The 14,199-nt window shown below is 39.2% G+C and overlaps 1 protein-coding gene across 5 annotated transcripts in view; it reads right to left on the reverse strand.

The window, feature by feature from the left end:
* Nucleotides 1–14,199, reverse strand: part of HTR4 (5-hydroxytryptamine receptor 4) — a 139,929-nt gene that overhangs the window by 40,030 nt on the left and 85,700 nt on the right. For all 5 annotated transcript variants that reach the window (XM_011371122.1, XM_011371123.1, XM_011371124.1 and 2 more), the window contains 2 exons: nucleotides 10,608–10,761; nucleotides 6,417–6,985 (listed from right to left, as the gene is read on the reverse strand). In XM_011371122.1, coding sequence (XP_011369424.1) covers nucleotides 6,417–6,985; nucleotides 10,608–10,761 — 723 coding nt within the window. The remainder of the gene's footprint in view (nucleotides 1–6,416; nucleotides 6,986–10,607; nucleotides 10,762–14,199) is intronic.

Raw genomic sequence — 14,199 nt, forward strand, 5'->3', positions numbered from 1 at the left:
GGCTTTTAAATGTCAAACAACTTTCTAACATTAGCAGAATCCTGTAAGGATCCAAAATAAATCAAACCTAAATTATTTCTTCATCCACAGGTAATCTTCCAATCTACAGTGTGAAAACCTTTATTTAAAAGGGGAATTCTGGCATGTTGAAACTGAAAGTGGGCAATGTTTTCACAGTGAAAAAACAACTATTCCTAAATAGTCAATAAATATTAAAAATTAATAAATATTTTTTAAATGGTGAAAACTTGAGTATACACTGTCCAGGTAAACAATAGGGTCTAATAAAAGCATCCGTTCGTTCAACCAATAAGTATAATTAACTGAGCAATGTGCTACATCCCGGGGATCTTTTCTAAATAAAATGGACACCTTATCTACTCTCATTATTGACTGACTGGGGAGACAGATAATAAACAAGAAAACAAAAAATAAATACAATTATAAATTCTGATTATTGTTATTCATAAAGGAAACAAAGGGCAATAACCTGGAAGAATTTTTTTCTTCTATTATTTTTTGTGTGTGTGGGAACCTTATTCTCGCTGCCTCTAACTCACTCCCAAGTTTTCTCCATCTTCGTATTTTCTTCCTTTATCCATTCCATCTATAAATCTGAATGTACTAATTAGGCATAGAAATGTCAAAGACTTACTTACATAACACAACCACTAGAATTGGTTTATTTATTATTGAGCTTTGGTTGACAGGAGTTAGTATGAGGGAGAGCATATAATGCCTCCTTCCAGAGAGAAGTCTCGCATGGCTCCAGAGCTGTTTTGTCCAATAGAAGTTTTTATGGTGATGGAAATATTCTACATTTGTGCTCTCTAATCAGGTAGCCACTCAAAACACGTGGCTACTGAGCACTTGGAATGTAGTTAGTGGTTGCCCTATAGGACAGCACACTCTAGGAGTCTCCAACTCGATGGAAAACCTGTTTATCGGAGATTGCAGATAGATAACAGAGGGTGGTAGCCAACAGCCAAGTTAAATAGACAAGGTCTTAAGAAAGTGCTTGCAAGAGTTCTTGGCCTTCTCAGGAACTAGGTGAGTGTTCTAGGTTTGAGCAAGGAAGAGATCGAAGCTTGGCATGAGAGTAGAGACACTCATTCCCAAAGCTAAGCTTTGCATGCAATCTCTGCTTGTGTTACCTAACTTATAAATAGTCTGTTCTTGTAACATAATTATCTCTCCCATGAGAACAGAGCTTTGCAGTTAGCAAAGTGATTTCACATCCATTATCTCTTTTGATTTCCACAATGAAGTAGTGAGATAAGCAGGACAGAGATTATTTAACCAAGAAGCCAAAACCGGAATCGTCAGTGGATTCACGTAAAGAAAATCTCTGTTCTAAGGTTACTATCAGCACCCTAGTCCCTATTCTGCCTTGGATCTTACAGGCTAATCTTTAAAAAGACGGTTAAACAGAAGAGAAGCTAAGTCACCGGACAACAGACAGAAGCATTCCTCTATCCCCTTGTCAAGCCTCACAATGGTCCAGGTACTTTACTAGGCTCTGAGGTTACAGCAGTGGACATGGCTGGCCAGATCCTTGGCATTTATCCAAAGGACAAAGAACTCCAGAGTCAAACCCCTAAAGAACTCCAAGACAAATCAATATGGCTTGTTCCTATCACCAGTCACCCATGTGGCCATAGTCTATATGGTTGCACTATGCCTCCCAAATGGGGAAAGTCACTTGACTTGAAGAATGACTGAGATGATGATGTAAGCTTCCAAAAGAATTTTCTCTCATATTTTACTGCCAGATGAAATTATTATTCTTTGAGAGACTCTAAAAGAACCAAAGAATTATAATATGTGTCTTAACCCTGAAGTATGATCAATGTCAGCAAACATTGGACCGTTCCAATTCACGATGGTTCTCAAAGTTTAATACGCATAAGAGTCATCTTGTTAAAAATGCCATTTTCCCTCATCTTCCCCAATTTAGTGAATGGCACTCAAGATTTTATGTTTTTTCTAAGCTCCCAGATGATTCTAATGTGAGTGACCATACTTTGAAAGAAAAAATGATCAAGACAAATAAAGGCTACAAATAAAAGGATGTGATTATGTTCTTCAAACCTTCAACAGTAACATATGGAGAGTAATGAAAAAAACTGGGACATTTAGATTGTAAAAGAAAAGCCTCAGAAGGGACACAGAGCTAAACTGTACAGAAAGGGTGATACCAATAAAAAAAAAAGACGTAGCTGGATTTATCTTGCTCATGGCAGAATTATGGCCAGTAGGTAGAAGTCATAGCGATGAAAACTTCAACTCAATATAAGGGAGACTTTTCAACTCTAGAGCTGCCCAACCATTGAGAAGCCTCATTAAGTAGTAAGATTCTCTCATTGCAGGAATTGAAGTAGATGTTGGATGGTTATCAGTGATATTGAGGAAACTGTTGATGACAAGTGATCAGCCACTGTTAAACCTGTGCACAACTCCAGTGATACATACTATACCCCCTTATTTGCTATGTGTCTCTTTCCTCATTAGGCTCTGAGATCAGTAAGACACCAAAGCTTATTCATCTTTACGTCTACTACCTCATACACCGTGCCTGACACGTTAGATAGATGCTCTGCACAAGGTAACTGTAAATCAGAGCTCAGAACCTAATAAATCAGGTTCCAGAATCTGCAAACCTGGACTTCTGAAGAGTTTCTTATAACTTCAAAATGAAATGTGGGTTTTACAGCAGTCTCATCTGGGTTCACAGTGAATCCCTATACCCCTGCTTTTTTCTTTCTGGAAAGTTTTAAAGTTTCCTTCAATAAATGTCTTACACTTTTCTCCTACATTTTTAAAGTAACTTTAGTTATTGCTTCTGTGGACAGTAGCGTTTTTCTTAATTCTCATTCTAATTGGTTATTTTTAGGATGTAGGAGTCTAGCAGCTAATGTGTGAACTTCCTTGTGAAATAGCTTAGTTTTTAGTTTATAGAGGATTTTCCTAATAGATGATCATATTGTTCATAAACAGTGGCAGATTTACTCTTTTCCTCCAATTTTCATACCTCATATTTCTTTTTTTTCAGTCATTTGGATTTTGCATGTACAATGCTGAACAGAAGTGACAAGGCATCCTTGTCTTATTCCTGACTTGAGCAGAAAAGTAGCCAGTGTTTTCTCATAGTTATTTCTTCCTTTCTCCTCCATTATGTTTGGTGTGAGTTTTCTAGAGTGGGAAAAGTTGCTCCTATAAGACTAAGAGAGATATTGGTGGATGAAGAAAACAGCAAAAGAATCAGGTTAAGGGTGTGAAAGGAGAGAGAAGCTGGCTCTAAATTCACTAAGAATCAGTTCATGCACATGATGAACCTGTTAGAATCCACTGTCCACATATTGGCATTATGCTTCTTTCTAGTATACATATGTATAAATATTAAAACTGCCTCCAAAAAAACATTTATATGACAATAATTCATGTCTGGAAACTATTTTTAAAAGGTTATGTAACCTATATATCTAGACGAACTATTCATCAGCCAACCAAATGATATTTTCACTTTTACTTTGATTGTGGGCTGGGTATCCCAAAGAAGACACTGATCCAACAGAAACAACCATTCACAGCTGCATCTCTCTACTACTATGCACGTTAGTTAGTACAATCTGAGTGATCAAAGCCCTCTAAGAATGTCTTGCAAAAGCATATTTTACTTCATTGGCTACCCGTCTGCTTGCTTAATGACAAAATGTTAGATAAGTCCAAGGGCCATAGGATACAACCAAGCATGAGAGTGTATTATTCTAAACCACTGAGGCCAGACTGGTCTGTTTTTAATTCAACCTGGAAAAGTGAAATTCCATTCTCTCAAAAAAACTTTAAGAGAAAAAGGCCCCACAATTTCAGAGTGTTGTCATGACCTGGCTCTCCCCAGTGTGATTCTTGGGTTGCAGACTAAGTCCTCTATACTTTTTAGAGTCTCAGGAAATAATTTTTTAAAAAATCAAATAATTTTCAATTTTCAGTGTCTTAATCTTTCATTAATCTGAAGATAATAGTGAAGATATTTCATCAGCAAAAAATGTATTGATCATTTGATTATCCACTGTTTTGCAGACAGTATGCAAGGAAGCATATGATGCATGAATAAAAGCAAGCCATAGTTTCTGCCCTTAAGAAATTTGGTGTTATAGGTGTTAAATAAGGACTTCTACAGTCTCGAGCAGCACAAATGCCAAGAAAAATAGAGGCTAGGAGTAGGAACAGCAGGACAAAAGCTTTTTTTACTATTGATTGTTTAGGTTTATATTTCTTGAATTCATCTAAATTTGTGGATATGCTGCTTGTGGGATTTTTAGGAAAAACGTAAATTTTTCTTAAGTTGTGCTGTTATTATAATTGATCTGCACAATTAATTGTATGACTTGTTAATTTATTCATCAAGAAGCTAAGTTCCTACTATCCATCAGCCAATAGATTGGCTACTGGGATGTAGCAGTGGCTAAAACAGGCAGGATTCTTCTCCTGGCCAGGCCTACACTCTAGTGGATTCGGGTTTCAAATAGTCTTAACTTCTCTGGATAGGCTGCCCCCACTCTTATAAGAGTCCTCACCCCCATGGAAAAGTACCTCAAACCAACTTCCTGCACTTTTCATGACCTCATGAAGAAATGCAAGAAAATATATCCGTAAGTCACCTCTTGACTACTATCTCTGCTTTGCAATCACACTGCAGATTTCCAGAAACAGCAGGGTTTGTAAAACAGTACAGTATTAGCAAAACAAGGTTCCTTGGACTGCCCTAGAAACCTCTCAAATTCTTTCTTTGACTGTTCCTAGGGGAAAAGGTCACCCAGATCTAAACAATTGAGTTAGCACATGCACTGCTAGAGCAAACGCTCTAAGTTATCAACAGTCTATACTCAGGCAACTGCTAGCTTAAATAGCTAAAAACTATCTGGCACCCACACAGAAGTTCTTGTATACACACTTTAATGTTGGATCCTTTCTATGACACTTGCTAAGACATAATAATTAAAAATGTCAGTCTATAGGGGTATCCTTGGAGGCCCTTCCACTAGCTGGAATTTCAACACCATACTAGGCTTTAGCTACAAGTCTGCCCACACTGGTAACAGCAAATTGAATCCATGCTTCTGAGCAGTCCCTGAGGCGAAGTGTTTCTACTTTACAGCAATTCCTATTTTCTTCCACATGCAAATGAAAATTCCCCAATTCTCAGCTGCCAGAATAGCTGAATACTGTCATCGTCAGAAAAATCAAATGCTTGTTTCAAAGAAGGAGCTGCTCTTCAGAAATTCCTGTGCATCTCAGAGCAAAGGAAAAAAATGTCGGTGACAGTTCATCTTTGCTACAGGATGAGTGTACTTATTGCCCATGGCTTTTCACAGCTGAGAACTCTAGACCAGGGCTGCCAGAAAATTCTCAAGGTTTGGAAAGAAGAATCATGACTAGTCACTGAACATTCAACACCAAAGTCACTCTCACCTCCATCAACCTATGTGACGTTGGGTAAACCACTTGACCTTCCCACGTTCTTTCATATTTCATCTCTGCCTGGAATGGCTTCCTTGAGTTATTCTCCAACTCTCAAATTCTTGTAAAATGCTGTTCTGTGAAGCCCTCCCTGATTTCCTTAAGCCAAATCAGCTTGTTTCATACTCATATCCCCATTCTAGATTGTCCATACCTCCAATATATCATTTATCGCATGGCATTACTATTGCATATTTGTCATTCTACTTATTTCAGTTTATCATATTATTTTATGGCCATCTTAGAGTATTAGGCAGTATGCTATCACTCCTACTCCTACTAATGTTAATAACATTATTAGTAGTATTATGAGTGTTTACTATGTCAGATTTTATATAAACACATCATCTCTGATTGTTACAAGAGCCCTATGAGATGGATATTAGCATTCTCATCATTTTTCTATAATTGAAGAAAGTAAAACCAAGAGAGATTATACAAATGGTTAGTAGTGATGCCAAGAGTCAAAATAAAGTCTATTTTACCTTAAAGCTCAAAAATAGTAGATGATATTTACTAAGTGCCTACTAGATGTCAGGCTCCGCACCATGTGCTCTACATACATTAGCTAATTTGATGCTCACAGAAACCCTGTGATGTAGATATGGTAATTATGATCTCATTTTTTTAAAAAATGAGAATAGGGTTCAGAATGGTTAAATGACTTGCCCAAGGTCACAGAATTGTGGAGACTGGATTTCAATGTCAGTCAGTCTCCCCAGAGCCCGAGTCCTTACCCACTACTCTCTATTCCATGACCAGATGGTAGATTTTCTTTAATCTTTGCAATCACCGCAGAGGTTTTTAAGAGTATCCCCTATGGAAACAGAAAACTGGAGAGTTACTCAGTTTTCTGAGTCATGCCAATAAAATCTATCAAAGCCCTAGGCACTCACCTTAACACATGTGTGGATCCATTAATGGTTGTGGTTGAACAGGGGACAGTCTGGCCCAAAATGGAAGGTCTTCGGTAGCGTTCATCATCACAGCAGAGGATGATGAGGAAGGCACGTCTAAAAGACTTATTCAAGAAGGCGTAGAGGAAGGGGTTCAATCCAGAATTGATATAGCCGAGCCAGAGGAAAGCGGTCCACACCTGCCCAGGGACAGTGTAATCTATGAATGGATCCACAATATTGGTGACAAAAAACGGAGCCCAGCAGAGGCAGAAGCAACCCATGATGACACACAGGGTTTTGGCTGCTTTGGTCTCTGTCCTCATGCGATGAGTGCTATGCTGGTCTGCTGGCTGGGGTCTGACCTCCGCGGGGGCTCCTGCCCGTTGTAACATCTGAATCTGGTGGGCATGCTCCTTAGCTGTGACATAGATGCGATAATAGGCCAGCACCATGAGGAGAAATGGGATGTAGAAGGCCACCACAGAACAGGTGATGGCGTAGGGCTTGTTGACCATGAAGACACAGTACGTAGAGTTAGAATTCTGGTGGAACTTCCTTTTTTCTATCTGAGAGTTGGAGGGAGAGAGGAAATGAGGAAGGGAGAGAGAAAGGGGAGAAAAATATGAAGAAGAAAAAGTAGGAGAGGAATGAGGAAAATAGTAAGAAAAGAAGAAGGATAAAAAAGAAAAATAGAAATGGAAAGGTAGAAAGAAAGGGAGGGGATGGGGAAAGAAAAGGAAGAAAGAATAAAAGAAAAGCATAAAGGAAAAATGAAAGAAAGAAGGTTTATCAGTAGAGCTTTACTATTTTTTTATAAACCTACAGCACCTAGAACCTTGCTGGTAGAAAAGGAATATGATCTGATCATATCCTAGGACTCAGAGGGCTCATCTGTCCACAAGAGGCCGAAGTCCCAAGCAGAATAGAGATACAAGAAGGACAAAATCACTCTACCCAACCAGGTGTGGAGTTCTGCATCTCCTGCCTTCCCTGTCTGCTTCTATACAACAGATCTAGTAGCAAAAGGCTTCGAACTGTGGCTTGTTTTCTTCGAGACTGTTTCGGCCATTCAAATATCCCAGCATTTCCCATAGAATTAGTTTATCATTTCTCTACAATGCTGACTTCTCACTCACAAACATGCTAATCCTTTATCATTATGAAGTCTTTTATAATTTATTTCAGTAATGTTTTATTTTTTTTATGTGTATGAATGTCTGGCATATCATTTATTAGATTTACTCCTAAGTATTTTTAAAGACTTTTTATTCTATTACAAATGGTACCATGTTAAAATTCTTAATCCTAATTGTTTGTTGCTAGTATGTAGAACTCTGAAATTTTTTCATTTATTGGCTATGTATTCAGCAACTTTGTTAAATCAGTTACTAATATTTCATCTCTAGGTTCTTTGGAATTTTCTTTATGAATACTCATGTGATCTGCAAATAATGACGATTTCATTTCTTCCTTTCCAATCTTAATAACATTTTTTCTAGCATTATTGAACTTGATAAGTCCTCCAGTATAATTTTGAATAAAAGTGTTAAGAGTGAACACCATTATTACTTTCCCACTTTTAGCAGGCAAGTTTTCAATATTTTACTATTAAGTCTGATCCTCATAAGGTTTTTATCATCGCTTTCTATTTAATTAAGAAAGTTCTCTTCTCTTCTTAGTTTGATGAGAATTTTTTAAAATCATAAATGAATATTGAATTTTGTCGATACATTTTTGGCAGTAATAAAGATTATCATGTGGGTTTTCCCTTCTTTCTTGTATTAACACAGCGAACTACACATTGATTGCATTATATTCCTCACTCATACTGGATATTGTGAGGCACTAGATCCTTTTTAAGGACTGAAAGACTTTTCTCCCAACTAGAAACCCTGCATACTGACAGCTCTTAGTTATCAGCCTTCTCTAGAAACAGCCCTTGGCCGAAGAGAGCTAAGTAATGAAATGATACTTCCCTTCCTGAGGCTTTTTGATCCAGTGTGAATATACACATGAATAAAGATATGAATAAAAAATATATATGATACACACATATGTCATACAATTCCTCATTTATATAGTATCTTTTAATTTAGTATCGTTTTATAGTATAAGGTTATAGTATATCTTCCTATTGAATTGACATTTTATCATTATGAAATATCTCTCTTTATCTCAAGTAATATTACTGGCCTTAAACTTATTTTATCACTGATAATAGTACAGCTACACCAGCTTTCTTTTGATTAGCATTTGCATATTACATTTTTCTATTATTTTATTTTTAACCTTTCTGTCACCTTATATTTCATGGGCCTCTCTTACAAGCAGCATAATCATATATTGATTAATTGATGAAAATATTGTGACCAGAGACTTGGAAGAACCTCACCCTGTATTTCTCCTAGGAGCAAAGATTTCATATTTGCTAATTTGATGTTTGCGCAACTTTACAGAATCTAATTACTCCAAATAACAAGAATCAACTGTATGTGTACTGTGAACATGTGGGTTGTGCTAGCTTCTCACTAGGCAGATTCAATGTGCAAGTGAGTAGAAAAATATGAAATGCAATCAAACATCATGGAGCAAATACTAGGCGTGTTGATAGTTAGCAGATGCCTTATCCCCTAGTTCCACAAAGTAAATAGGAGATGGATGTCTCTATCTCACTCTCAAAAATGGACAAAAATTCCTTAGGTTATTTCTCTTGGGAATTCTCCATCAGAAAGTAAGAGCGCTGTGTCTTTATTAAAAGTTCTGATGCTTCCAAAGATTTTCTCCATTAAAGTGTAAATTTAGCACACACAGTAAGAGCACAGACTCTGGAGCCCAGTAAGCCTGGGCTTAGATAGAGTCACCACCGCTCCCTACCAGTGTGACTTTAGCTTATAACTCAACCTTTATGATCCTCAGTTTCCTGAGGACAATAATAGGATCTACTTCATAGCCTTGTTGTGAGACCTGAGTAAGGGTCACAGGAATAATGATTAAGTTAACATGGAGCTCAGCACACAATAAGTGTTCCACATTTGTTGGCCATAATTATTATTATTCTATTGATTGTTGGAAGTTTAAATCTCATTTCCCCCAAGAATGATTAAACTGAAGTTTGAAAGGATGGGATTCAAGAAAATATCCGTACAGTCCCCTTTTTCCGGATCCCTTTTACTTCACTCCTTTGTCCCCAGCAATGCTTTCAGAAACCCCAGGAACTCTCGTGCTGACATACCACATGCAAATCCTGGCCCAGCCTTGGTTGGGATATCCTTACCTGGACAAAGAACAAGGCACGATTAGGGGCTAGGAATGGGGTGGAGAGAAGAAGGGGCAGCTCCTACTCTAAATGGTTCTGTTGGGCCGGAGCTCACTCTCAGACTCTCCTCTCCATTTCCCTTCCTACCTCAATGTGATCCCGGGATCAACTTTAAAGTGACCACCTGACAACTTCCTTAGGGGATATATATTGGAATATATATTCCTGCTAATGAATACAGACCAGAGCTGTTGATCTTCATTATACGTTTGGTAAGTCAGAGCTGGACAACTCTTAAAGATCATCAAGACGGGGTTGGTCAATGCCTGGCACATGTGCCACATGCTGTTTTTCTCCACCCAGGACCACTATTCTCCACTGAGGACCAATGAATCTTCTCATCGCAGCCCTTTAGGAAGTGGGTCAATGAGAGGGTCGGGTTCAGGGTTCATCCCTCAACTCCTGGCCCAGGGCTCTCTTCATTCTCCAAAAGCCTCCACTCACATGACATGTTTTCTGTGGGTCACTGAAAGCCTCACAGATTCTCAGCATGAAATAGGATGAAAGCCTCTTGGGGGACATCACTGACCTCAGGCTCTGGAGTCTGAATGCTAAGCTTTGAACACCTATTCTGCTATTTACTAGGCATATTACTGGGCATATTAGTTTACCTTTCTGAGCCTGACTTTTCTCATCTGGATGAAATAAGCAAAGGATGTGATCAGGATTATAGGTATTCAGCATCCTTTCTGTCAGACAGTAAGCACTGAAAAGTGCTAGCTGAGTTTCGTGTTGGTATTGTGACTCAGACCACTATCAGATTCTGTCTTAGACTAACCACCTAAACCTGATACTGTTTATGTAGAATCCCAAGCACACCAAGTTTATTTAGAATCCCAGTAACCAGTGGGGTCTGCATGGGGTCTACTCACCAAATCAACTATGCCAATGTTATTCCAGCCTTGCATTATAGGGAGAAAAGAGATAAACATGGGGATAACCCAGCAGCCTCCCAGCATTAATGCGATTCGCAGAGGGGTCATCTTGTTCCTATACACCAAAGGCTGGCAGCAGATGGCATAGTACCTGGAGAGAGAGAATAGGAGGGTGGGTGCCATGGGAGAAGAAGAATGAGAGGGAGAAGGAGAGGAGAATAATGAACGAGAGAGAACGGGGAAAAGGAGTTAGGAGAAGAAAGGAGATAAGAAAGGGAAATATTGGGAGAGAAAAAAATGGAAGGGGAAATAGAGAATAAAAATAAGGAAGGAAGAGAAGAGAAAATAATGGGGGACAGAGAGGGAGGAGAAGAGGAAGAGAAGTGAGAAAAGAACAGAGGAAAGACGAAAGCAATTATTTAATAAAGTGTGTTATCGGCCAATAAGTTTCTTTGACTATAAATATAAACCTTAGATCACATCTGAGAATCACTGCCTGGAGTCAGCCCCACATCCCTTTTCTTCTCCCAGTGCCTGAGGCACTCGACACATACCCAAGGGACTGCTCTGTCCCAGGCACACTTCCGTCACTACCCTTATGCCTGGGCATTTTAGGAGCTTCTGTCCAGTCCCTTGGGCCTCGGTGTCTAAGCATCTGTGGTCCTCTTTGATAACAGCGTGAGGTGACCCAGGTTTGGCCCAACATCTGAGCTCTGACAACTGTATCTCAGATTTGTTCCCATTCTCTCGATCACCTGCCTAGACTAAATGTTCCTTAAATCGTGGTCCACCCTGTTCCTCTGCCTCAGACTCACCTGAGGAGGCCTACTTAAAATGCAGGTTTCCTAGGATCTCCTGAATCAGAGCCTGTTGAGGAGAGGCCTAAAATTTGCATTTGGACAAGTGGAAGTCATCACTGCTGCTTACTAAGTATGCCTAGTTCCTCCTTCTGGGCACAGGCACTTCCTGACCTCCTTGTGGTTTGGTAGGGACAAGTGACTGGTCTGGTCAATGAGTCTTGAAAAGAATTGACATGTGTTACTTCTGGGCTGGATGATTTCATTGTTTCCCTGATGCCGACAATGTAAAATTTCAAATATTTCCTGTTTTGTCATTTCCTACTTACTGGTAGAGACCACTTCATCCCCATTTATCAGGATCTGTTCTTCCTGATGAGACTCACTGTTCATCCCTTTTTGAGTCCATGTTCTGCCAAAGGTACTGGCTTTCTTCTAACCTCCAAATAGAGATGCAACCTGCCCCATTCAATGTCCAAGTCTCTAACCTGCAGACTGCTCCTCGCATGTGATTCCAGCCTTGGAGATGACCACTTTCATGCCCAGGCAGTTCATGGAATTTGACAACAGGCGAAATACCACAGTAGGTCTATCAGCTATTTGTCTTTGGAAGAAACTAAAGGCTAAATGGAAAAAGACAGCCTGGAAGCTAATTCTATTCTTTAAGATTTTATACCATTTAATGATGAGCCACCTCCTTATACCCCTCATTTTATGTAATTCGCTTTGTTAATTTTCCCCACCTCTTCTTTTCTTTTCTTAATTCAAAGCATAACTAATATAACAATGGCTACATTTTTTGAGGAGGTGGTGGTGGGATGGATTGGGAGAGGGTGGAATGAGAAGGAGAGCCCAGGGTTGGAGCAGGAGAAGCGGGTGCTTCGGGAGATTATACTTTTCCTTCTAAGGCATCAAGGAGCATCTGGAACACGATGCGGGAAACACCAGGCCACAGAATGGAAGAGGAGATTATTCAGGAACTCATTTTTTCTATCTATGAAACTGACATGGTAGTCAAATCTAACTGAAGACAACTCTGTAATAGGAAGAATCACAATTAGCTGGAATCCCCTCCATGCTCTTGACTTAGAAGAAGGGCAAGTTATATCAGAGTGGCGAATTTTTCTGAATTGTTATACTAATAATCATGAGAGGTTTATTAAGTTGATGAATTAAGTATGTGAAAATATAGCCTTCCCTCCGCCCTAAATTTTGCTCCCTTCCTCATTTCCTGCTAGAGGGCCTCAATTAGACATTTGGTTTGTCCATTTAGCATCCTTCTTCCTTTCTCTTGGTAACAGCATCCCAAATCTTTAGGGAATTATCTCTTGCCTATTGTTGTAGTGGTGCTGGGAAAAGCAAATGATGGGACTCTGACATTCCCAGCCAAGGAGTCACCTTGGCTTTCTCCTGGGATTCGGAACATTATGCAGAGTGACATAAAGATGGGAAAGTCAGCAGAGGTCTCTCTATCCCCGCGGCAGCTTCCTGTTCCTTAGATCTTTGCGAAGCCATGCTCTTGCTCCTTTAGTTCCGTATTCTTTAGCTCTTCTTTCAATTTAATAAACCATCTCATATATTTCCAATAAATCCCTTTTTTGTTTAAGTTGCTATTTTGGATTGAAAAGGGATGTTAAAATCTTCACCCTCAGTACCTTAGCATGTGACCTTAGTTGGAAATAGGGTCTTTATTGAGGTGATCAAATTAAAATGAGGCCATTAGAGTGGGCCTTCATTCGATATGACTGACATCCTCATAAAAAGGGAAATTTGGACACAGAGACGGATATGCACAGAGAGAAGGTGCCCATGTGAAGACAGAAGATTAGAATAATGCATCTACAAGCTGAGGAACACCAAAGATGGCCAGAAAAACAACGTGAAGCTAAGAAGAGGCAAAGAAGTACACCCACTTGATTTTATGGGTTCAGACCTTTTACCAAGGCTCTGGTACCCTAAATAAGCCACCTCGTATCCTTCTAATACCTCTCCTCATATCTTTACAATCTTTGCTTTCTGGCAAAGAATCTAAAAACGTTAAAATCCCCTTGAAGGCTGTATTCAAGAATCTAAATTAATTAGTGGGGGAAAAAAATCACTAAATAAAATGATTAATACAACTTAAGTTCTAGTCCTAACCGATTAATGGAGCTTCCTTAAAATTCTAACTTTTGACTATAAATCAAAGACCAGGTGGAAATCTGATAACTTGATTTTTCTCCATCATGGTTGCTTTTTAAGTCCTGTATTTGGATTACATTACCCCACTAATAATAAAAGTAGTTATCCTACCATGAACTGCCGCCAAAACACATGCACATTACCAGTAGACAAAAGTAACTAGTTAACTCTTCAAGTCTCTGGACGTCAGGCAAAGCACCCTGGCTGAGTTAGTAATAATAGCTACCACTCATTTATCTACCAGGGACTCTGCCTGTACTATCTCATTTAGTCCTCACAACTACTTTTGAGTCGGAAACTATAAATGTACCCATTTCACAGGTGAGGAAGCAGAAACACAGAAGTGCCAGGATTTGTCCAAAGTCCCGTGATGGCAAGAACTGGCTCTAGCCCAGATGGCCTAACTTAGGGGCCAGGATACTAAGCTCATTTTATTACTTTACACTGCTTCCTGCCCCAAATCCCCAAAGGATTATTCTAATTCTTTACAAGCCACTTTAGAAACAATAAAAACAAACACACACTGAATCTCAGGATCCTGAAATCTCCAAATCCCCTGGACAATGAAGTGTGTCCAAGTCGGCACTAAGGGAGGCACTAAGGCCTCGGAC

This window comes from Pteropus vampyrus, unplaced genomic scaffold (assembly GCF_000151845.1).
Source record: "Pteropus vampyrus isolate Shadow unplaced genomic scaffold, Pvam_2.0 Scaffold185, whole genome shotgun sequence".
Taxonomy (NCBI): domain Eukaryota; kingdom Metazoa; phylum Chordata; class Mammalia; order Chiroptera; family Pteropodidae; genus Pteropus; species Pteropus vampyrus.